A 25,699-nucleotide genomic window follows, 5' to 3' on the forward strand; every position below is an offset into this window, starting at 1 on the left:
ACGCATGCTCCAGCCAACTGGAAAGGGCAAGGAAGCTACAGTTCAAAAGGAGAGAAAGATATAGGAAGGTTGAGAATCCCACCTCTCCTCACCCAACACACTCCCAAAAAAGGAACAGCCTAGCCAGGAAGCCATCGAAGAAAACTCTTAAAAAACTTTGATATGGTTTCCAGATTCCTCTCGCTCCTGGATCTGACCTGGTGCCAAAGCACTCTGTATCCAGACCCCACTGAGAGAGAGCCTGTCTCACAGGAGTGCTAACACATCTGAAAGCACAGAGGAGACCACCACCCCTGCTCAAATTCCTGGCCCAAGAGGAACCAGTCAGGAACCCTCAGAACACAGGAACCGAGGTGCAGGATCCTTCCGGTTTCTGCCTGTGCCCAGAGCTAACCCTGTGCTATAGCTCTCTATACCCAGACCCCACTCGAAGAAAACTCGTCCCCCAGAAGGGTTGAAACACCTGAGAACATAAGAAAAACCACCTCTTCTGCTCTGAGGACCCAGCCCAAAGTCGTCAGGACACAGGAACAGGGGAGCACTCTGGAACAGGATCCTTCCATTTTCTGCCTCCTCCTGGAGTTAACCTGGTGCCAGAGCACTCTGCACACAGACCCAGATGGGAGAGAGCTGATCTCAGAGAAGTGCTGACATGCCTGAGAGAACAGGTAAGACTACCACTGCTGCTCTGAAGGGCCTGTCCAGAGCCTTCAGGACACAGGAATTGAGAAGCAGTTTGAGAAAGGATGCTTCCAGTTTGTGTCTGCACCCTGTGCTGATCACTTACCACAGTTCTCTCTACACAGATCCTACAGGGAGAGAGCTGGTTCCACAGTAGTGCTGACACACAGGCTTACAGTAGGGTCAAGCCACTGTCAGAATCAGCAAAACCAGCTAACACCAGAGATAAGCAGATGTCAAGAGGCAAGTCCAAGAGCCAAGCAACAGAAACCAAAGCCACTTGGCATCATCAGAACCCAATTTTCAGACCACAGCATGTTCTGAAAACCCTAACACACCAGAAAAGCAAGATCTGAATTAAAGTCACAACTCATGATGATGTTAAAAGACTTTAAGAAGGTCATAAATACTTTCATTAAAGAAATACGGGACAGCACAAATAAACAAGTAGAAGCCCTTAAAGCGGAAACACAAATTTCAAAACAAAAAACAAACAAACAAACAAACAGATGAAGTAATTGAACAAAACCATCCAGGATCTAAACATGTAACTAGAAACAATAAAGAAATCACAAAGGGAGACAACTCTGGAGATAAAACCCTAGGTAAGAGATCAGGAGTCATAGATTCAAGCATTACCAACAGAATACAAGAGAGAAAAGAGAGAATATTAGGGGCTGAAGATACCATAGAAAACATTGACACAACAGCCAAATAAAATGCAAAATGCTAAAAGCTCCTAACTAAAAATAAATAGGAAATCCAGGACACAATGAGAAGATCAAACCTGAGGATAATAGGCATGGAAGAAAATGAAGATTTTCAACTTAAAGGGCCAGTAAATGTCTTCAACAAAATCATAGAAGAAAGCTTCCCTGACCTAATAAAAGAGGTGCCCATAAACATACAAGAAGCCTACAGAACTCCAAATGGATTGTACAAGAAAAGAAATTACTCAGGTCATATATTAGTAAAAATACCAAATGCACAAAACAAAGACTATTAAAAGCAGTAAGGGAAAAATGTCAAGTAACCCATAAAAGCAGACCTATCAGAATCAAACCAGACTTTTCAACAGACTGTGAAAGCTAGAAGATCCTGGGCAGATGACATGCAGACCATAACAGACCATAACAGACCACAAATGCCAGCCCAGGCTACTATATCCAGCAAAACTTTCAATTACCATAGAGGGAAGCAACCAAAGTATTCCATGACAAAACCATATTTACTCACTATCTTTTCATAGATCCAGCCCAGAAAGGTAGGAAAGAAACTGCACCCTAGATAAAGCAAGAATGTATTCTTTTTTCAATTAACCCAAAATAAGACAGCCACACAAACATAATTCCACCTCTGACAACGCAATTAACAGGAACAACAATCATTGCTCCCTAATATTTTTCAACATCAATAGACTCAATTTCCCAATAAAAAGACATAGACTAACAGACTGGATACTTAAGGAAGACCCAACATTTTGCTGCATTCAGGAAGCACATCTCATTGACAAAAACAGACATGACCTCAGAGTAAAAGCCTGGAAAACAATTTTCCAAGCAAATGTTACCAAGAAACAATTTCAAGTAGCCATTCTAATATGGAATAAAATCTACTTTCAACAAAAAGTTATCAAAAAAGATAACTTCAATGCAGTCCCTATCAAAATTCCAACTCAATTCTTCATAGAGTTAGAGAAATTTGCAAATTCATATGGAATAACAAAAAAAAAAAAAAAAAAAAAAACCCAGAATAGCAAAACTATTGTCAACAATGAAAGAACTTCTACGGGAATCACCATCACTGACTTCAAGCTATATTACATAGCAATAGTGATTAAAAGCTATATGGTATTGGTACAGAGACAGGAAGGTAAATCAGTAGAATAGAATTGAAGATCAAAAACTGAACCTACATACCTATGGTCACTTAATTTTTGACAAAGGAGCTAAAACCATCTAGTGGAAAAAAGACAGCATTTTCAACAAATGGTGCTGGTCCAACTGGCAGTCAGCATGTAGAAGAATGAAGATCGAACCATTCTTATTGCCCTGTTCAAAGGTCAAGTCCAAGTGGATCAAAAACCTCCACATAAAACCAGGTACTGGTGTTCTAAGATCAAGAATAGACAAATGGGACCTCACAAAATTGCCAAGCTTCTGTAAGGCAAAAGACACTTTCATTAGGACAAACTGCAATGAACAGAATGGGAAAATATCTTTGCCAAGCCTACATCCAACAGAGGGCTAATATCCAATATATACAAAAATCTTAAGAAGTTAGACTCCAGAGAATCAAATTATCCTGTTAAAAAATGGGAGACAGAGCTAAACAACTAATTCGCAACTGAGGAATATTGAATGGCTGAGAAGCATCTAAAAAAAAAATCATCATCTTTAGTCACCAGGGAAATCCAAATTAAAACAACCCTGAGACTCCACCTCGCACCAGACAGAATGGCTAAGTTCAAAAATTTAGATGACAGCAGATGCTGGCAAGGATGTGGAGAAAGAAGAACACTCCTCCATTCATTGTTGGTGGGATTATAAGCTGGTACAGCCACTGTGGAAATCAGTCTGGTGGTTTCTCAAAAAATTAGACATAGTTCTACGTAAGGACCCAGTTATACACTTCTGGCCATATACCCGAAAGATGCTCTAGCATAAAACATGGACACATGCTACACTATGTTTACAGCTGCATTATATATAATAACCAGAGGCCGAAAAGAACCCAGAAGTCCTTCAACAAAGAAATAGATACAGAAAGTGTAATGCATTTACACAATGGAGTACTACTCAGTTATTAAAAACAGTTACTTAATGAAATTCTTACGTTAATAGATAAATCTAGAAAATACCATCCTGAATGAGGTAACACAATCACAAAACAAAACAAAAGACCCACCCATTGTATGTGCTCGCTGGTAAGTGGATATTAGCCCAAAATCTCTGATTACCCACAATGCAATTCACAGACCACATGAAGCTCAAGAAGTATAAGGAACGTGCAGATGCTTCAGTCCTTCCTAGAAATGGGAACAAAATATTCTTAAGAGGAAATACATAACCAAAGTTTAGAGCAAAGACTGTAGCAAAGGCCATCCAGAGATTGCCTCACCTGGTGATTCAGCCCATATACAGCCACAAAACCCAGACACTATTGCTGATGCCAAGAAGTGCTTGCTGACAGGAGCCTGGTATAGCTGTCTCCTGAGAGGCTCTCCCAGAACATAACAAAAACAGATGCAGATGCTTGCAGCCAACCGTTGAACTGACAATCAAGTCCTTAATGGAGGAGTTAGAAAAATAATTGAAGGAGTTGAAGGGGTTTGCAACCCCATAAGAACAACAATACCAACCAACCAGAGCTCCCAGGGACTAAACCACTATCCAAACCACATGGACATACCCATGGCTCCAGTTGCACGTGTAGCAGAGGTTGGCCTTATTGGGCCTCAGTGGGAAGTAAAGCTCTTGGTTCTGCCAAGGTTTGATTCCTCAGTGTAGGGGAATGTCATGGTGAGGAGTTGGGAGGGTTGGTGGGTGGCTAAACACCCTCATAGAAGCAGGGGACAGGGGATAAGACAGGGTTTATGGAGGAGAATCCCAGGAAAAGGGATATAATTTAAAATATAGATAAAATATTTTCAATAAATAAAACAACTGTGATATGAATTCTGAAATGTAGCTTTCCACAGTTAAGGGCTTCTGACAGTGCAGGTGGCAAGGGACTCACTGTTCTTTACGGGGCTGGCCACTCCAAGTTTGATCAGACCCCAGTGAGTATATGGGCAACACAAATTGGACTCTTGTTTTGTTTGGTTTATTTTTTTGTTTCCCTCCTCCTGTTCCCCCTCATCGTCGTGGTCATCATCATCCTCATCATCATCCTTATGCACTTCCTCCTTTGCCTCTTCTTCCTCCTTTTCCTTCTCCTCCTCCTTTTCTTTCTTCTGTTTTCAGGATAAGTCTCAAAGGTCTGAGGCAAACCTGGGATGACTGGTAACTGAGCATAATGGGAGCTCATTACGTAAAGTAGTCATAGACTCTGTTCCTATTGACTGTTTCATAAAACAAGGGGTATGTTGCAGGCATGGTATCAGTTTTAAAATACCACAAATTCGTGGAACCCTTCCAAATGATGAACAAAGAACGTTAAATATATTATTAATTTACTAAATATCGGGACTAGTGATCTTTAGATACCTTAATAGAAGTATTTAAATGTTTTAAATACTTTCTCTTTGCTAATATTTTGCATTAGTCTCATGAGGACTAATCACTTTCTTTTAAAACATACTGTGGAATGTAAGCCTGTGCTTGGAATGAACTCTCAAACAAAAGAGCATAGATAAATCAGTATTCATAGCTTAAATGCCTAAATCTCTGTTCTTAGAACACTTAGTATGCTGTAATCAAGTCCTGAAATGATGTAATAACAGAAGCATATAATTTCCATTTTATACAACAGATGTGTACAGAGCATATACTGTAAAGTGTGATTTGAGCACTGTTGACAGGGTATTCATAAATACTGGTGAGTACAGTTTTATGCTACTATTTAATTAGATGAACATTGACTAGGTCGTGGTGAGCCTCTTGTGGGTCCTTTCTGCTCAACTGAACCTCCCTTCCTGTACTTTAAAGCCCCCCCTCCATCTATTCTACTCAAATTTTCAAATAACTTTTCAAAACTATTGACACGTTTTCATCAATAATTATTCTGTTTGCTCCAAACAATTTCCCAGTCAGATATTTATTAAAGACAGTCTCCCTCTGTGCTGTTAATTCATCCAGGAAAATAAAAGCAGGCTCTTCATCACTTTTAGAGTAACAATACGAATGCGTTTGCCGGATGCAATCTAGAAGCAAAATGCTGCATTTTGTGGCACAGGTAACGTTTGCAGCAGTTGAAAGGAAATCATTTGTCAGTGCTAAATGGTAAACATAAGGAGATCACATGCATGGGGCTTGTCTTCCTTTGCGGATTCTCCATTTCAGATTGGAGAAATAGTGGACTGTAGAAAAGTGTGGCCATCCTGACCAGGCGCTGCATTTCATAGAAGGGAACTCAGTGAAGAATATTTTGAAGCTTAGTCACTACTCCGGCTCATAATACCCTTCCATGTAGCTTGTTCTAGCTCTCTTATTAGTACTGCTTACTCCTGGAGTAAGTATTCGTAGAAATCATCACTCAAAATGGAATGGTGGAGAATAAGCTTCCAGGATTTTAATGTGGCACCATTTAGCAGACTCTTTACTCCAGTTCCAATAAAAGGTAACCATAAAGATAGGATAGGACATCAGAAAGGAAGCATGAATGCAGGTATGAAGGAAGAATAGCAGGCATGTTGATTTCATCAGTGTGAATACTGAGATAGTCTGGATTTAGGGGGCTAGCAAGGGAAGGAGGCTGCCCTAATAGAATTCTAATGATTATAAAAATCGTTTCATTTTTTTTCTAATTTTGAATAAACTAAGTAGCTTAATTAGCATTAAAAAGGTTATTTCTTGTTAGTCATTTAATGTTAACTGTTCAACTAGAGAATAAGATAAAATTCATGTCAGAAAACACATGATTTCAACCTGGTTTTAGTAGATAGTTCCCAGAAGAAAAATCAAATACAAATTCACAATTTTGAAACATACCTCTGTAATATTCTAGCTTTTGAAATAATAAAGCAAAATGTTAATGTTATATACAATGTTCTATATGTCTCAATGTGAGTGTCTGTGTCTGTGTGGGGGGGGGACAAGAGAGACTGGTCATCATTATCAAGTGGGTTTCTTTTTTTATTGATTAAGTGGGGATATTTATTTTTATTGAATATTTTATTTGTTTACATTTCAAAGGTTATTTTTTTTCCTGATTTCCCCTCTGGAACACCCTTCTCCCATCCTCTCCAACCACTGCTTCTATGAGGGTTCTCCCCACTCCAACATACCCACTCCTACCTCATTGCCCTGGAATTCCCCTACACTGGGGTAATTGAGCCTTCACAGAAACAAGGGTGTCTCTTATTGATGCCAGACAAGGCCATCCTCTGTTACATATAGGCCTTCAGCCAAGGGTTCCTCCATGTGTACTCTTTGTTTGGTACTTTAGTCCCTGGGAGCCCTGGGGAGCCTGGTTGGTTGATACTGTTGTTCTTCCTATGTGGTTGCAAACCCCTTCATCTCCTTCAGTCATATGTCTAACTTCTCCATTGGGGTTCCAGTGCCCAATCTAATAGTTGGCTGTGAAACTCCAGTTCTGGCAGAACCTCTCAGGAAACTGCTATAACAGTCTCCTGTCAGCAAGCACTTCTGGAAAGGAATCTTTCCAAAAATAAAGCTTCCATAAGAAATGAGATATTATTTCAAAGGTAAAGGGAATCTAAGTTAGTACTCATAAGAGTGTTCTTTGGTCTGTTCATTGTGGTGGTTATTGCTTTTGATCTCTCTCTCTCTCTCTCTTTTTTTTTTTTTTTTTTTTTTTTTTTACCTACAAGACTGTCTAGATTCAAGATATGGAATATGTGAATGGATATTGAAACTTGAAAGAGGGCCATCTATGAAACTTTTTTTAAAAAATCTTATTTGATTTAGGAGTCTCTCTCTCTCTCTCTCTCTCTCTCTCTCTCTCTCTCTCTCTCTCTCTCTCTCTCTCTGTGTGTGTGTGTGTGTGTGTGTGTGTGTGTGTGTGTGTGTGTGTGTTGTGTGTGTGTGTGTGTAATGTGTGTGTGTAAAAGATATATTAAAACTGCTGTAATGTAGGCTGTTTAATCTAACCTACTACTCTTACATTTTGATTTTTTTTACCTATTTCAAAGAACATCAAAGGGTCTCTTGAGTCTTCTAGCTCTGAAGTTTTGCAAATGCAAGTTCTTTGGAGACCATTTGTCGTACAGCTGTTTTCCGTGATCAGCATCAGCATGAAAATACACCAATCCTCATTTTTGTGTGCACATAGTAACAGCTTTTTCTGGTACACATGATGTGGGTCTATTTATCCTCTTTCTTTAATTTTCCCTGCATTTTAAATAACCTGGACAGAGTGGCAAAAGATGCTAGAGGTTGTCTTTTGTTTATTCAGTGTGCAGGAATGTTCCATTCACTAGGTCTAGTTGGGTGCTTGAACTGTATATAGAAGTCAACATAGGGTGTATTTTGAGCATTAATAGCCACTTAAAGGATGACTGATTTTTGAATCACCAGTATGTTGAATGTCTGTTCTGTGATATTCTCAATTTTCCATGTATTTGGTGAGGCTCATACTAAGACAATTTTTGTACAAATGTTAGTGTCGTTCCTGAAAATAAGGACTTCACAATATAAATTGAATTAAGCTACCTTCATATTATGATTTTTTAATGACAAAACTAGGGAAATCTTTGACTTATTTTTAAAATTATGCTTTCATCCTTTGCAGTAAAGACACACAATACAACATGCGATGGGAATGGCCTCTTAGTGCTCAGTGGGTATCTGTCTATCAGTATATATGCTCTCCTGCCGCTTAGAATTGCAGTCTGGGGAAACATTGCATGATTTCCAGTACACATGCCATGCTACATCTTACTGCCTTTTTACTGGATGATAGTTTCCTCACAGTGAGGCTGCATATGTTCTAATAAACACACCTGAAGAGGCAAACCATGATTGATTTTTGTGGCTTCTGCACTGTCTAGAACTGCTTTTGACTTCAAAGAGTTATCTTAGCCGAGATCAGAGGATGGAGCAGAAACCTGTGCAGTGATTCATGGGAATATGTGGAAGTGAATGATTAGTTCATGTGCCTTGGCTCCTCAGTGAAGCCATAAATCCTGCAGGAGTTCTTTAACGTCAGGCCGGATGCCTGCTTCTGTCAAATCTCATATAGACTAGCATATATTATAAATTGAGAAATCTAGAGAATGAACAAAAATGCCTTCACCCAGTCATTCATTTCTTAGCGATGTCACATTGACATGCTGATCGAGGATGAAAGCATAATATGGTTCTCTTTTAGCCATAAAAGCTTAATTTACATATTTATAAATACTGAGACCCTTTATATATGGCAAAACACACTTTTAAAGCAAGACACAAAATGCTAATTGGTGATAGTCTAAGACCTATATGTGACTTCTCAAGTCTCTAAACTATTTTACTCCCAGAATGAAAATGCTAAGGTGCATTGGTTCTTAGAAACGCTATGAATACCTAGCAAAGCCAAGTAAGGAGGCTCCCCTCTGTGCTGCTTAAGTCTGTGACTTCACAGCATTGCTTCTCTCCCCAGGATAATAAAATGTAATGTAATGTGTGTGTGTGTGTGTGTGTGTGTGTGTGTGTGTATGCACACATGTGTGTACTGTTTACTTTGCATTAAATATTAGAAACTGAAGAATAATCTTTTAGGGAGTTAATATCCAGCAATTGGAAAATTATTTTCTTTCCTTCATTGTTCTTTGCTATACTAGAAACACCAAACATACAGTGTATTTAGGTGGCTTCTACAAAAACAAAACAATCCAAAGACAAGAAGAAGAGTAATTAAAAGCCAGGGTGAATATCAACACGTTGAAAATAAGATACCCCCATAATGTGGGAATCCCTCCTTGAAACAGCAAGTTACTCCCATTGTCAGAAATGCCAAAGGGACAATGACCTGGGCCTTCATGTGGATGCCAACCCTCCCTCTTCAGCCATCTTGAGCCCTATATATGCAACTCCATGCCAGGAGGTTGCAGCTTAGCTGTCACACTCCAATAGTGTGGCACTTCTGCCCTCAAAGTAAAGCCTTAAACAGGAATCTGAGCCAGAGTTTTACCTACGTTAAATGCTATTACATAGCTTCCTTCTGGAGCCCAAATTATGTGATGAACAGTGAATTTCTACCAACCCGTCTACTGACAACTGCTGTTACTATAAAATAAACATCTTCACCTCTTTCAGTATTTGTTAAAATGTGCAGTGTGTGGTATTCAGGATGTTCTGTTGTGTTGTATCCTAAATATCTATCTTCAGAGAGAATTATTTTGCTTTGCTTTGGAGAAAAAGAGGGAGGCGGGAACAAGTGTGTGGTAAAGTGGACGATCTTGGTTTAAAAGAAAACCTGACAAAGCAATAATGACGTACTTGCCGTGCAGAGAATTAAAGACTTTTAGAGCAAAGTCAGAAGCAGTTGTAATAGCTGTTGAGAAGTAACTCCTGTTCCTGTTGTGAGGTTTCAGATCCACCATCCTTCCCCCATCAGTCCCGATGAGGGCAGGATGAAGGGTTGCTGTGAGTCAGTTTTTTAATTTAAATTATATTAATTGCTTACATTCCAGTTGTTGCTCCCTCTCAGTCCCTCCCCCCTCCCACAGTTCTTCATCCCATTTCTTCTCCCCATTTTTAAAATTTGCACATACTTACTTTTCAAGATTTACCATTGAGTACATTAAGGAGATTATGTACAGTCCCCAGCCCCCATGCACACATATAAACTGCCTGCAATGTTCTCTTTACCATGCCTTCATGTGACTCCTTTGTAATGAGTGAGGACCTAGTGTGGACCCATTATTGTCACTTGAAATGTTTATGTAGAGACACATCTCTAGTGCTAACATGGAGGTCCATGAGTAAGCAATGTTGTTTTTTATACAACCCGGAACCACTTGCCCAGTGGTGGCCCTACTCACAGTGGGATGAGCCATTCCACTTAAGCATTGAGCAAAGAATCCTTCAGATGTCATCCTGAAGACTCATTTCTGCCGCTCAGGCATGTTAGCTGTAGCACACAGTCTACCCATACTTCTGTATAGGTATTAATTATCTCTTGCATGGTACAGGTACTTAGTTGTCCCTCTTCTCTCCCAACAGCAGAAACCAGGTTCAAAATGTACTGCCATTAAAAATCATTCATTTAGTTATACTTAGGCCTTATCTAATTGAATATTTAAATAGAATGTCCCATATTATTTTAATGCCTTCTGTGGCTGTAATAAAATAATAACCTAAACCAGCTTGGTGCAAAAAGGGTTTATTTGGTTTACAGTTTACAGGACATCATTGAGGGGAGGTCAAGATAGAAACCTGAAGGCAGGAACTGAAGCAGAGGCCATGGCGGGGTATTGCTAACTGCCTTAATTTCTCTGGCTTGCTTATATATCACAACACTACTTCCCCAAGGGCAGCACTCACCACAGTGGGATAAGCCCTCCTACTTAATCGTCAAGCAAGAAAATGCCCACAGGTCAGCCTGAGAGAGATAATACTTCAGGTGAGGTTCCTTGTTCCCACGTGACTCTAGTTTGTGTTCAGTTGACAAAAACTAACCAGTGTACACATGTATACATCATGAGGATCTCAGTGATGGCCATGAGGACAGGCTAAATATTTCAGAATGCTTATGCTGAATCCTGAAAATTAAAAACCTGACTCTTGGATAAGTAAAGATTTTACTTGGGAAATAGCCTTTTCTATATCATTGAACAGTATTTGGTTGTGAGTCTAGAATTCAGTGTCACATCTTCAGCAGGCGCAATGGATGGTGTCTTTAGAGTCGGTAGGCCTCAAGAATAAGATTATCTGTGTGGCCCTGGACATATTTAACTGATTTTTTAGTGTAAAACTTATAATTAATAGTAAGCTAATACAGATAAGTAGGTCTGAATCAAGTGAAAGAATGTGCTAAGTTAATCTGATTAGCATTATGACAAGTCACATTAGGCGTTCTTAGCTGGCTCCCGGCATGCTGCAGTTTCTTTCTTTCTTGCCCTTCTTCATACTTGCTCTTTTTCTTCAGGGAAAGCACAAACTCCTTGTAGACACTGGAATGGAAGGCAGCTGGTGTGGCCTTATTCCTGTTGGACAGCCTTGCAACCAGGTGACGACAACAGGCCTGAAATGGAACCTCAGTGAGTAAAACCCTTCTAGAAAGGGAGGGTTTATCTTTCATTGGGAAGAGGCTGTTTGCTTTGGGCGGAGATGACTTTAGAGGCAGCCTCCTCTTCACAGACATGCATACCATGCCTGGCAGTTTTCATCCTCAGTGTCTTCGGTGTTCATATACGTAACCTAAGGATGAAATGACAGGCTGATTTCTGTAGCCCCTGCCAATTCCTACCACCACCATCTGAGTGTTTGAGTTTCCATAGCCTCAGTTGTCCTTGTCATTTTCTGCTCTGTCCTGTGTGTGGAGCCAAAGAAAGTGTACTTATAATATCCACTTGTTTCGGTGACAGCTTATGATGGCCCGGCAACTCTTTATATGCTATAGGGGACATTTGTACATCTTCCTTGGAGAAAAGCATACCAAAGTCTTCGCTACTCTAGTAATTGAGTTGTTCCCTTTGGTCTAGAATATGAGTCCTTCACATGAGTTATGAGTTCTTCATCAGGTATATGGCTGACATATTGTTAAAATTCTTTGCTGGTATTTTTAGTTACTAAAACTCAATTTACTAAGTTAAATGTTCTGAAGTCCTTTTCTCCTGCTTTAGTTCTAATTTGTGCCTCTGGATGTCATGTCTGTGCTGTCCACTGTTCTCTTGATTTGTGTACAGGATCCACACTTCATGTTTTAGAAGTAATACAAGTTCTGAATTTGCAAGTGGTTTTTATAATCAAACCTGTGAGCTTTCACAGATTAGCTGCTGTTATTAAATATTAAACTGTTTTCCAAAAATTATGAGTTGCACTAAGCTATGCAGAAACTTCCTGTCTTAGAAAAAATAGAAATAAGAATGTGGGACCTTGTTTATTAAATAAATGTTGATGCTGTTTTCAAAAAAAAATGCCAGACATGGAATCAGTCAGCTATGATTAACCGTGATCTGTCTAAAGCTGTATTAAGAGATCCCTACAGCCATGTCATTATTTTTTTAACATGTTCACCGTTGAAATAGTTAGAAAATAAAAGGATTATTTTTAAATCTTTTCTATGACTCGGTGCTGAAACAATTAGGAAAACTAGAGCTCTTTTGAAGCACATCTAGAGACCTGTCAGTTTAAAAGGAGAGAGCAGGTCTCCTTCCTTCATGTAAGCGTGTGATGGGCTTTGAAGCTGTTCAGCCAAAGCTGATATGAGCTCCCATTAGAAGGGTTTTGAAAACATTGCAACCTATATCAACTGTTTTAATTCCCACATTTCTCATTACTTACAAGGATCCAAGGTAGACAGCAGTAAGCTCTGTCTGAGATATAGGATAAAGCACCAAGCCAAAGGACAGATGGAAGAGAGGGCTGTGTAGCCCAGCATCCTAGTCCAGTTGGTAATGGGAGTCATATGTCCAAGTAAACTTCCCTGAGCTCTTTAGAATACCCTTACCCTCCAGTTTTCACAGCACTATGCACATCCTGATTTTGAAAAATAGTGCTCTCTAGGAAGGATATAATGCTTGATATTGCCCAAATACAAAATGCCATTATGCGTTTGTATTGTTACAGGTTGCTTCAAGTTTTAAAATAATTGTTTTTTTCTACATACTTATGATAATAAATGAAAAATGCATGTTGGGACACATCTGTAATTCAGAGAAATGCAAATCAAAACTACTTTGAGATTTCATATTACACCTATCAGAATGCCCCTAGACTAATAAAACAAATGATAGTCCTTGCTGGCAAGGATATAGTAAGGGGGAAACTCATTCATTGCTGGTGAGACTGAAGACTTGTACAGCCACCATGGAAGTCAATATGACTGTTCTTCAGGATGCTGGGAATGATCGACCTCGAGGTCTAGCGATATTATTCTTGGGCATCTATCCAAAGGGTTCTTAATCCCACCACAGAAACTCTTGTCAACCATGTTTCTTACTGTTATCTTCATAATATCCAGAAACTGGAAACAGTATCGATTTCTGACAGTAGATGAATGGGTAAAGGAAATGTGGCACATTTACACAGTAGAGTTTTACTTAGTTATTAAAGAAAAAAAATAAAATCGTGAAATTTGTAGGTACGTGTAGTAAGCGAGGGAAAAAATCATCTTGAGTAAGGTAACCGAGACCCAGATTGACAAACACAGTTTTATTACCTGATATGTAGATATCAGCAGTTAAGTCACTGATCACTACTCTACCATCTGTAGTGTTATAGACTTTATGTGTGCAGTAAGGGACTAGGAGGAAACAGAGATCTCCTTAGGGAAGGGAAACGGAATAGATATGTATGAATGAACAAGGCAGGGACAAGAACAGGATGATCAAAGAGAGAGGGAATGGGAAAAGGGGGAGAAGGATGAAGTACAGGGAGAAACAGCTAGTGTAAAAGAACATTTGAAGGGCTGTATGGAAAACTAATACATTACAAGCTTCCCAAAATCAATTAGTGTATGAAAGAGATTTAAGTGAAATTACCAAAGGACAGAGGAGGTGGAGCCCCAAATGAAGCTTGCAGTGTCAGGAATGGCTATGTCTAATCAAGTTGTTGTCCAAGGGGCCCCAAAGGAACCCCTAAACAACTCAGGCTATTGCCAAGGCTATTGGATATTCTCCACAGAATGACAACTTAGGAAACAAGGTCCTCTAAACGCAGCAGGACTGACACAGATATAAACTCTCATAGAGTGTGGCAGCATTCAGAGAGCCTGCAGAGATGTGACCCAGATGGCTCCCAGTGCTGAAAGAAACACAGCCCCCCCTCCAAATCTAGTAGATATTTCCAACTAATAACCACTCACAAAGGAAAAATCAGTTCCCTCAAGGGAGTCTCACTGGGGATACAAACTACTAGTAAGGCCAGTCCCTGTGCTCAGCAGTCAATGACTAAGACAAAAACAAAAACAAACTCAGTGGCTTCTTGGGAGGTTTTTTTGTTTGATGAGGTTTTTACAGGGCATTTTTTTTAACCTCATAGGTATTTGGATTTATGTTATGGCTTCCAGTTTTATGTTTTTAGTAATTCCTGTGTGTGTGGAACATGTATATTGTTACTACTCTAGTTGGTGGTGTGATCCTGGGAGAATGGGACCTAAGAGTAAGTCAGACTAAAGTCTTATGCAGTAGCCAACTTTATTCAGAGCACCAAACAGTATACTCTGCGGGTAAGAGACAACTGAGTAAAGTATGCAAGCACAAGCACAAGCCCCGCCCCACGGGGCAAAAAACACATTTCCCAGAGTCACCTGCTACACCTGAAGGGGTACAAAGCACATCCCAAGGACAATTCTAGATTCTGAGGAAACTGAAATCACAAGCTTCTTGTCTTGTTTTCTTGGAGTTTTCTCACAAGCACTCAGATTTCTCACACAACTCCATTCCTCGACCATGTTCTGAGTGGATGTGTACCCAGCTGCACGTGCATCCCTTGCTCTTTTCTGTTTGTCTTCTCCTACAATATTTTATTATCATTGTTAAGGTCCCAGTGTGTTTTCTAAGGAGAGACAGAGAGGATGTGAATTCTGATGGGAGAAGAGGTGGCAAGCAGCATGGGGAATGGGAGGAGGGGAACCATATCAGAATGTATTGTATGAAGAAAAGATTTTTAATAAAAGAAAAAAAATAAATTTAAATAAAAGATAAATATGATGAAGTGGTACATGTTAGAGTTAGTCAAAGTTAAGACTAAAATAACAGAACTTTTTTTTTTGGTTCTAGTACTGTCTTCTGTGTTTCAGAATTTGTACTAGAGTTGAATGATTTTTCCTTTTTAAGATTTGACCCTTTTGTGATTCCATTGAGAACACAAAGAACCAACAATAATTTACTATATGTTATAGCATCCTGTTTTATTTTTAGAAAATGCCCAACAGTCTGACAACATAAATTTCTGTGGTTGATTCTAGCCATTTAAATATGAAAACAATTAATGGGCTTTTGCAGAGAATATGATAAATGGGAGTATGCGTGTATGCCAGGTTTTTATTGACCTGTGTTTGGGAACACTATTATAACTCAAGCTCGCCTCCCCACTTGTTTAACTGAGTTGATTTCCCAGTATTTATGTGGGCAGGTTGACGAATGAGTATGACTCCAGTGGAAGCTCAAGAGTCCCTTTCTATTTTCCCTCCTCCACGTTCATTTCTGTACCGGTTCAGAAGTGGGCCTTGTGCACTCAGCCATCCAGTTAATATATCCAGACAACAAAGCAATAACTTTTCTGATTATGTGAATTGTAGAGAAAGAATCAAGAAGTGCTGTGAATAAACTTTGCCGCGGGAACTGCACAGTGGGTATAATTTTCTTCTGGTCCCACATAAGAATACTTTGTGTTCTGAAGCTCTTTCTTATATCCCAGCCTATTCTTTCTGTAAACTCAGTCACTAAGTCAAGCTTGATATTAATATGGAGGGAATATCATTATCCTCATTTTATAGATGAAAATGTAAAACAGAAAATACTGAATGGATTGTTCAACTCCATATTTTCTGACTTAGTCCTTTGTGTACATATGCTAAACTAATTCATTAAGTTCATTAGCTTGTCTATATTCTTAAATTTTGAACATTATAAAAGAGCCTATCTCAAAGTCCTTTTTCAAGATAGATTTTCCCCCACATTGGGCAGGCTCAAAGCAAATAAGATACAGAAGAAATACTTCAGCAATTAAAACCCTGTAGGCAGCACCTAGGGTATTCTTTGCACTAGTTGATCTTCTAGCACATAGACTTATGGACCGCACTCTAATTTACACAGAACTTACTCTTGCTGTGACTGCTCATTTCAGGACTGATCATAAACCAAATGTTCTCATTCATCATGCTTCTCAAAAAAATAAAAATTTTACCAAGAATTATGGGGGAAAAAAATCACATCCTTCATTCATGAAGAAAACTAACCTGTTCAAAGAGGGTTTTGGCTGCATGGCCTTCCACAGGTGGCTTTCTCAGCAGGGAGCTGCTGCTGTGATCTCTAGGTTGTTTGAAGGCAAACAGCTAATGAAGGAAGTCTGAAAATATTTGGAGAACACTAGGCTTAAATAAAAGGTGGGAGGGGTGTGCCAGCCCTAGAAGCCCAACGAGACGCTCCTTTACCTAAGAAAATGTGTTTGCACACGTGTGTGTATGTGCATGCACATGTGTGTGTATGTGCATGCATGCACCCAGATTTTGTTGTAAAGTAAATATGTTCATAATCATAAAATGTGTTTAGCTATATTTCAAAGAATAATCAAGGTAAAAATTACATACAGAGCAGATAAATTCTTAAGATAATCGAAAACAGCAAAGAATTGCAAAGAAGTTTCTTCCCCTCTTCAGACAATTGTCTAATTAAACCAACTAAAGGACTCAAAGATCTCTGACTTCAAGATTATAAAGCAGCAAAGTGACAGTTTTTCAGCACTTCAGACCTACTGACAAAATTCATGTCTAGAGATCATTGTTTAAAAGAATTTGCCATATCTGTTATTCCTACCTTGAGCTTTCCTTGAAAGTGACAGAAAAAAGGAAGTATATAGCTGTTTACCTCAGTGATTGATATGAGGAAAGGTGGTAACAAGGCTCAAGTTCTGACCCAGCAGCAGTGACTTAGACAGTACTATGAAGTCACATTGTTTCTTACCACACCAAGAACTAATGGCTGACTACTAAGGCTTTCTTCATTTTGAGAACTGGTGAACCCAGAGAAGGAATGGACCCAGATAACAAAAGCCAGGAGTTTGGTTTCTTTCCTAGTGTCTTTTCTGGTAGCATTCAAAAGTGCCAGAGAAGCTGAGACAAGATGAGAGTTGGGGACCTCTGAGGGAGCCATTGGGGGTTCACCCTGCTTTGTATGTTTCTTTTCTGTGTAAGTTGTTTGTGACTCAGTTCACTGCATAATGATGGCTTAGAGCACCAAAGACCAGGATGTACAAATTATCTTTACATCAACAATTCATCTTGAAATAACAACTTGTCTCTTTCATCCCTCACTAGTGTTTTTTCCTATGTGCATGTGTTTTAAGGGGGTACTTATATAAAATTATCAAATGGAAAGGCTTTCTGATTTTTAGTGTGTGTGTGTGTGTGTGTGTGTGTGTGTGTGTGTGTGTGTGTGTGTGTGTTGGGCTTAAAGGTAAATGTCCAAGGATAACTTTGTGGAATCATTCTTGCCTTCCACTTGTAAATTTAGGCGATGCTACTCAGGTCAAGGATCATGGATCCCCTAAGCCATGCAATTTACTTTCTGGGCTTGTGTTCTGTTGTGTTGTGCTGTTCTGTTCTGTTTTCTTTTGTTTTTAACCAGATAAAGTTGTTCAGCAATTTTACTTACCTATTTAGAAAATTACTAACTTGCAGAATACAAGTGGCATGTCTTCCCAGACAGAAAAAAAAAAAATGAGTTGAGGGCAACTTAAATTTGGCAAACAGTTAAGAAAGGTGAAAAATGAGGCCTGTCCTAGTTCCACTGACTTGTGTCCTACCAAAGCAGGTTCCCTAAGGGCAAAAGTGTCATGGTTTCCACTGTATTGATGACAATGGGAACTAAATACATGGGGCTCTTCTGAATGGGCACAAAGGTGTATAAGAAGTCTGGCTTTTTGCTTATAGGACTTAGAGAATAAAGACTGGGCTGGCCCTGGCAGCCTTTTCATCCTGTTTGATGCTCCTGTGATTCTAACATGTATATAAACCAGCATCTCTTTCCCCACCATCCACTGCTGTCTGAAAAGATTAAGTGGACTAAGTTATTTCCCAATCTTTTTTCACTGCTTGCATCATTCTGTGTATTTTATCTTATGGTGTAACTGAACTGTTTTGTTCTGTTCTCCTCGGAGCCTCTTAAAGCATTTGACATGCAGCATTATGTCACCACTACCCTCCCCCATATCACATGACCCCATCCCTGGTGTTGCCACAGTATGTTTTCCGTTTAACATCTCCACTAGTATTTTTTATATATATTTTATTTACATTTCAAATGTTATCCTCTTTCCCCCCCATCCCATCTTCCCTCCCCTGCTTCTATGAGGGTGCTCCCCTACCCACCCACCCACTCACGCCTCCCCACCCTGACATTCCCCTACACTGAAGCATGGAGCCTTGGCAAGACCAAGGGCTTCTCCTCCCCACAAGGCCATCCTCTGCTATATATGCAGCTAGAGCTATGGGTCTGTCCATGTGTACTCTTTGGATAGTGGTTTAGTCCCAGGAACTCTGGTTAGTCAACCAGAGCTTCCACTAGTTTTAAATGCCAATTTAAATCACACTCTACACAAGTTGCACTGTTCCTTATCACTGTTCTTTTACTTTAGGATTCAGATTCTCAGTCATGCCAACTTTTCAGGATCTTTGACAGCTACTGTCATCCTCCAAGCATGCTTCCTATTCCTTTACTGCAATGTGTTGTCCTTGGATCAGATGCCCATATGGGTCTGCTCCTAGTTATCTACATTAATGCCATTTGCAACTTAGGTAATTAACAACACTTTAAATGAGCAAGTGAATTTTACCTACATGAATGCTGTAATGAGACAAAGTCAATGGCACTACAGCCAAAGGTAATGAAGCAGAAGTTCATTACCAAAAACCACAACAGCAATTAGGATAATAAGGGATAAGTTAAATTCTAAGTGTGAAAATTTTAAATTACTCTGCCAGGAATTGATACACTTCAAAGCAATGTATATACATATGTACATGTGTGTATGCATTACTAGTCCAAGTATGAGTCAAGGTTTAGCACATTCCATTAACTCCCACATTTTGGAAGTACCAAACACACACACACACACACACACACACACACACACACTCCCACTCACTCTCTCACACACACTCTCTCTCTAGCAAGTATCACCATCATCAAAATAAAGTATAATAAAATCAATTTTCTCATTGATTTTTTTTATTCCTAAAACCCCTCACCATGGTCTACTGCTTCCTGTTCAGCATTAATGATGTGAAGATACTGCATTATATTTGAGAGTAAGAAAGCTTTTCCCGGCTCTTGATGAGATTAGCTCACAAGGCTGTGGATCTAGAAAACTTACCCACTAAAAACTGCAATGAGCCAATGGCCTTCGGGCTGTCTCTTGACTTTGCTGAATGAAATTCATGAAACAGACTGAGTGAGTTTTAGAGAGACATTTGCTATAGATCCACATCTAGAAGCCTGCGGAGGAAAGAAGCAAGGAGAAATAGATCAATTGGCACTTCTGTTCTGATGGTGTTGGGTTGTGCCAAGGAAATAGAGAGCTATTACAACTGCTAGACTGGGGGCTTTTTACAGCACTTAGTTGGAAACTGAGTAGGGCACAGTGAGAGATGAGCTGGACAGCCCACCGTATGTAGCCAGGAGGTGTCCAGCTGCCCAATGTCACTTCCAGCTAGGTCCTCACATACTGTCTGTAGGCAAAGGTGCTTATTTGTGGGTAAAGGACAACAAGGGAACAGGAAGCAAAGAATTAGCTACATTGTATCAATATAAACATTGGCTTTACATTCATTCCCATCACTTTGTTTACTTTGTCCACCAGATGAGGCCATTTTACATTGTTTATAGATGCTTCAATTCTACTCTCAGTCCTACATAATACACATAATACAATCTTCATAATGCAGATGACTAACTGCCACTGTTTGACCATGGGGCTGCTTATCAAAGTGACCCTTGCTTTTTATATTTAGACCTTACTCATTTCCCTCACACAGTCAACTGGAGGAACTAAATAATGAAGTGGTATTTATCCTTGGGAAACTGTCATATTTCCAGGTGAATAAGAAAGAGTGGATCTTGTGTTAAAGGACAGACAGACATAAAGCTGAGCAATTAGAGGGAACGTCATAAAGGGTTCCTAGGAGGAAGCCGTCACTGGAAAGGGGGAATCATAATTTGACTGAGATGCAGAGATTAGAGTAAGTGGGTTTTACTGAAGAGGTATTTTAGTCACTCTCGATAACGCAGAAAAGTAGCAGCATTTTAAGTACAGAAGGCAGTGCACACATCAGATAAAGCCAGTCAGGGTCCCAATGGCTGTAGAGATATTGGCAGTTGATAATAGCTGGGAAGAGAGAATCTTTTTTTAAAGGGATATAGCCACTAATGGGCTGCATGTTTCAGTGGATTGAACTGCAACCATGTACACAGGGGCATCAATAGTTGGATTCTGTGGAATGTAATATTTTAATTTAGGAATTTATTTTACATCTCAGTCATAGCTCCCCCTTCCTCCTCTCCTCCCAACCCCTCCCCCTCACATCACCTCCCTCCATACCCCCTCTCTGTTTCCTCACAGAAAGGGAGACCTCCTATAGGTATCAACTTATCTATCAACTTGGCATATCAAGTTGAAGTAGGTCTAGCCTCATCTTCTACTGTGACTAGGCAAGGCAGCCCAGTTAGAGGAGAGGGGTTCAAAGGCAAGAGTCAGATACACCTCCTTTCCCTGCTGTTTGGAGTCCCACATGAAGGCCACACTGCACAAATGTTACATATACGTAGAGGGTCTAGCTCCATCCCGGGTGTGCTCTCTGCTGGTTCCATCTCTGTGGGCCCATGGGCCCATGTTAGTTGGTTTTGTATATTTTCTTGTGGTGTCCTTAACTTCTCTGCATCCTTTAATCCTTTGTCTCCCTCTTTCATAGAATTCCCTTAGCACCACCCAATATTTGGCTGTAGGTCTCTGCATCTGTTTTCATTAGTTACTGTGTGAAGCCTCTCAGGTGTTAATGCTGGGCATCTTTCTGGAACTATAGCAGAATATCATTATGTTGGTGGCAGGCTCCCTTTCATTGCATGAGTCTCAAACTAGGCCAGTCATTGGCCATTCCTTCAATTTTTCCTACATATTTACCCCTGCACATCTTGTAGGGAGGACAAATTGTGGATCTAAGGTTTTATGTCTGGGTTGGTGTTGCAGTCGCTCCACTGGCTTTGATGTTTTTCTTGCCATCTAGTCCTCTTGGGTGTGTTTGCTTCTTTTTGTTTTAGAGCTTTTGTTTTTGTTTTTGTTTTTGTTTTTTTGTTGTTGTTGTTGTTGTTGTTGGTGGTGGTGGTGGTGGTGGTGGTGATGATGGTCTTTTGTTTCATTTGTTTAAAAAAAAACAGAATAAGAAGTTAGGAGAGAAACCTTTGTTCAGAATTGGAAGATGAAATTGTGAAGTAATTATGATCAAAATATTTTGTGTGCAAACATGATGTTTTCAATAAAGAAATGAAAATATTCTTTTGTAAAAAGAATAGATCTTGCTTCTGTCACTTAGGGTATTTGAGGGGTGTTTCACATAGGCTGAGAACACAGAGAAAGTATATTATTAAGCATTTTAATAGAGCCATATTGTTTATAAGAGAGGTCTATTGATGTCTATGCCTGTGAGTAAATCACTTATCACACAAGCATAAAAATGTGAATTTGGATCTGAGACCCATATTAGGTTAGTAGAAGCACATGTCTGTAACCCAACATTTCTACAATACAGTGGGAAGTAGATAAAGGGCAGTCCCACAAAGCTCATAGGCAAAAGTTCCTGACATATGAAAGGTGAAAGCTGGAGTTCAATCTCCAAAGATGTTCTCTGGCCTACATGTGTATGTCATGACACTGTGTGCCTTTACATACATGCACATATGCACTTAGATGTATGTACATAATTTAATTTTTAAAGGCATAATGATAGCATGATAAATGACATACATATTTATCGGTAAGTGAGGTGGGTAACTTTACCATGCCAGTCAGTGTTCTCTAGCAAATTGAAAACAAACCTGTTACCCAGAAGTCGATAAATATATTTTACTCACACTCTTGTTGACAACAAAATGTCCGTCTTCGCTTGGCCTGGTCTAAACCTTTGTTATTTGTTTGTTTATTTGTTTATTTTTTGTGGTCTTGTGACCCAGTACACTTTTAAGAACATATGGCTGTCACTGATTGTCACATATACTTTCCATGTTTTTCCTCTTAACTGCTCCTGTGTAGACAGAGATTTGTGGAATATAATCTTCCATCTGCTTTGTATATAACATACCTTACTTAAAATAGTTGCTGAGTAAATTTTTATCAAATGAACTGTCTACAAAAATATGTCTAATGTAACACAACCATCAAACACAACTGTCTATTTGTGCTATCTGGTTTATTCCCTTTCTCCTCCACTAATAAGATTGAGGTGGACCTCAGTTGTTTTAATGCTATGATCCTTTTATACATTTCTCATGTTGTGGCAACCTCTGACCTTAAAACTCCTCTGTTGCTACTTCATAATGGCAATTTTGCTACTGTTATGAATTGTAATGTAAATATATGATGTGTCCCCAACAAAGGGAGTCACAAACCACTGAGGATCATTGGGGGACTTAGACGAAAACTAGGGAGGCTATAGACAGGGAGCTCATGGGATGGAATCAGACAGTATCTGAAGTGAATCTGAAATTATATCTTTTTGGTGGAATAATGTGATCAGCTACTATGTTCCACAGACAGCCAACACATTGAATGTCTTCAAAGGAACCTGTTCATCATGGTAACATAATTCTATATATCTTAAAATGTTTTCCTTTAAATTCATGACTTTCATATATCTAAAAAGGAAGTATCATCATCAGGAAGTAGGGTCAACACCTCAGTCCAATAAAATCATATGCTTCACACTCTTTCACTCATTGTCTTACAAGGCATCCATGGTTCATAGCCAGTGCCATGGAATGGGCAATCTATCTCATGTTCTAAAGTCTACAAACTAAGTTTTCTGAATCCCACCTTATTTATCCATCTGGTTATTGATTGATTTATTTATTTATTTTGGCTTTGGAGGTCTTAAGGTTTCCCCTTGTTCCTCCAACAAGATATAAACTCTCATTTCTATTAATTTTCCAGTATAGTTATGTCAGTCTAAGGTTCATATATTGTACTATTTTGTCTAGTTGCCTCAATCCCCTTTCTTTCATTACATGCCCGGGTTGCAGAGAGAAATGGGTGATATGCATGTTTTATTAAATGATAATCATTGATTCACTTCCCTTTGCTGAAATTCTCACATCTCTGGAATTGAAATGAAAGGGAAGTTAGTAACTCCTGACTTTATAATGGCTTCAATAGAATGTTGAACCTATGTTGTGCCTGGTGCGAAGAGTGAAAAGTCCATATTGTTATGGTGCTGACTGCTATGGATATTCAGAGTGTCATTCTGCACCTAATCTAAGAGTGGTCTCATCGAAATGACTACCTAATATTCTAATGTTGATGACATTCTTAAATGTTGACTGTCAGGAGCCAGTGAATAAATGTAGTACAAAGAAGTCTGCAGTGAATTCTGGCCTATATCCTTAATTAAGAAAAGTTAACAGTGGAAAATCACTTCTGAGTCTTATACATAGGAAATTGGATTTCCTGATGGGTAATTTAAAATACTTTGGGAGCATAAATACACCTGGAGCACTTGAGCTGTAAGTCGGTGACTCAAAGAACAAGGGCATACAATCCTGAAATAAGCAACAGCAAATGGCCACTTAAGCTCTTAAAAGCAAATTGCAGAAAATAAATTAATTCTCTTAAATATGCATGAAGCTTGTGAGCGGGGAAGGTACTGAAATGGGGATGAGTGATTTCCTTTGTTATGTGTGTTCAGAAGTATTAATAATACCCCCATTTGTGCCATGTACCTTTGAGTAGAAAAACAGTCCCAGAATCTTTTGGTTTTTTTAAAATTGTTTCTCAAGTAATTCACATTATAACTTGGGAAATTCTGCTGAAAGAACACATTTGCCTCATTGATTTGGAAATGTAGAGAGTGAGTTTATCATAGTTAGGATCCCTGGGGGAGTGGAAGGTGGCTCTGATTACATTGTTAGAAGAGAGCTTTACAAAGGCTGACTTAACTTTGCAGAAACTTCTTCCAAGTTAGAAACTTGCCAATAATTTTTTCATAAAACATGAGTTAACCAACTTCTCTTACACACTGTGGAAAGCAGTTTAAGGTCTAAGATTCCTTATGCTCAGTGTACACTACAGGGTGTGTTTAGAATGTTTATCAGAATTATTACTCAATTATTTCTAGCCCTCGTCAGATCTTTTCATTTTCGCTATGGGAGCCACAGACACTAAAATCCTGGTATTTTATGCTCTAGCATACTTAAAAGCAAAGTTTATGGCTATATAATTGAATAAATAAAGGGAAAGGTACCAAGGGGAGGAGGCAGAGATGCCAGAAACAGAAGCAAGACCAGATTATCAACAAAAGGATGATATAATTCCAAGCTGCGTTCTATGCATGTTCTTGGAGGAGGGCAGTTCAAGGAAATGGCTTCTGTGCAGCACACACTGGGGTCAGTTCCTTGATGGCTGCATTTCATTTTGATGCCAAGGCAGTGAAGAGAAGCTTGGCAGCAGAGCAAGACTGGAGCTAAGGAGACATTCAGTATCAGCAGATAAGGCTTAGTGAAGAAATTGACAACCCTGCTTGAGGACAAAAATAGCCAAAACAGTTGCCAAGAGCCATCAAACAAGGAGAGCAAAAATATAAACTTCATTTTTTTAAACATGGAAAGATATTAAATCTACTCTATCTGTTGGTTTCTATCAGGTTCTATTACTATAATAATTTCTATTTTGCCTTGAATCTATGAAGAGGATCAAGTTGGGCAATTTTTTCTGTTGTGTTTTAAAACTACTCACATGAACATTCACATGCAGTCTGCATAGTGTTTAACCCGTGTGTGTATGTATATGTGTGTCTGTGTGTGTGTAGGTATGTCTAGGTGTATTCTGGAGTTGTATATTTCCATTTATGCAAAAGACTCATTTGTAAGCTTTGTGGGTTTTTTTTTTTTTCTCTTTGTGGGGAAAATGGCTTGTCCTGGACACAAACATCTATGGTGATGACACACTTTGAGCAGCTATGAAGAGAAACAGAAACCCATTTCCAGATTCCATTTAAAATGGTCTCAAGTATTTGTATGGAAGACTCATGCAATAGAGGAGCTGGCAAACAAGAATACAGAGAAAGTTAGAGTCTGTATGTTTTGATTGGGCTATCTCAGTTCTGCATTTATCTTAGTAAACACTTCTTTTCAGTGCTGCCCATTATCTGAATAAAGATTCATAGGAGGAGATTATCAAAAAGCAATGATATAGTTGAGACATTTTTCAAAAGATTGTCTCTCAATCACTCTTCTATGAATCATTCCTTTTACTGTGTACTTACCTTC

At 39.1% G+C, this 25,699-nt stretch overlaps 1 protein-coding gene across 2 annotated transcripts in view; it reads left to right on the forward strand.

The window, feature by feature from the left end:
- Nucleotides 1-25,699, forward strand: part of TPK1 (thiamin pyrophosphokinase 1) — a gene marked incomplete at its 5' end in the record, with an annotated part of 314,282 nt that overhangs the window by 235,237 nt on the left and 53,346 nt on the right. For both annotated transcript variants that reach the window (XM_080931980.1, XM_080931979.1), the window contains one exon: nucleotides 11,434-11,545. In XM_080931980.1, the coding sequence (XP_080788106.1) occupies nucleotides 11,434-11,545 (112 nt within the window). The remainder of the gene's footprint in view (nucleotides 1-11,433; nucleotides 11,546-25,699) is intronic.

Source organism: Micromys minutus (assembly GCF_963924665.1).
Source record: "Micromys minutus genome assembly, chromosome: 18".
Lineage (NCBI taxonomy): Eukaryota > Metazoa > Chordata > Mammalia > Rodentia > Muridae > Micromys > Micromys minutus.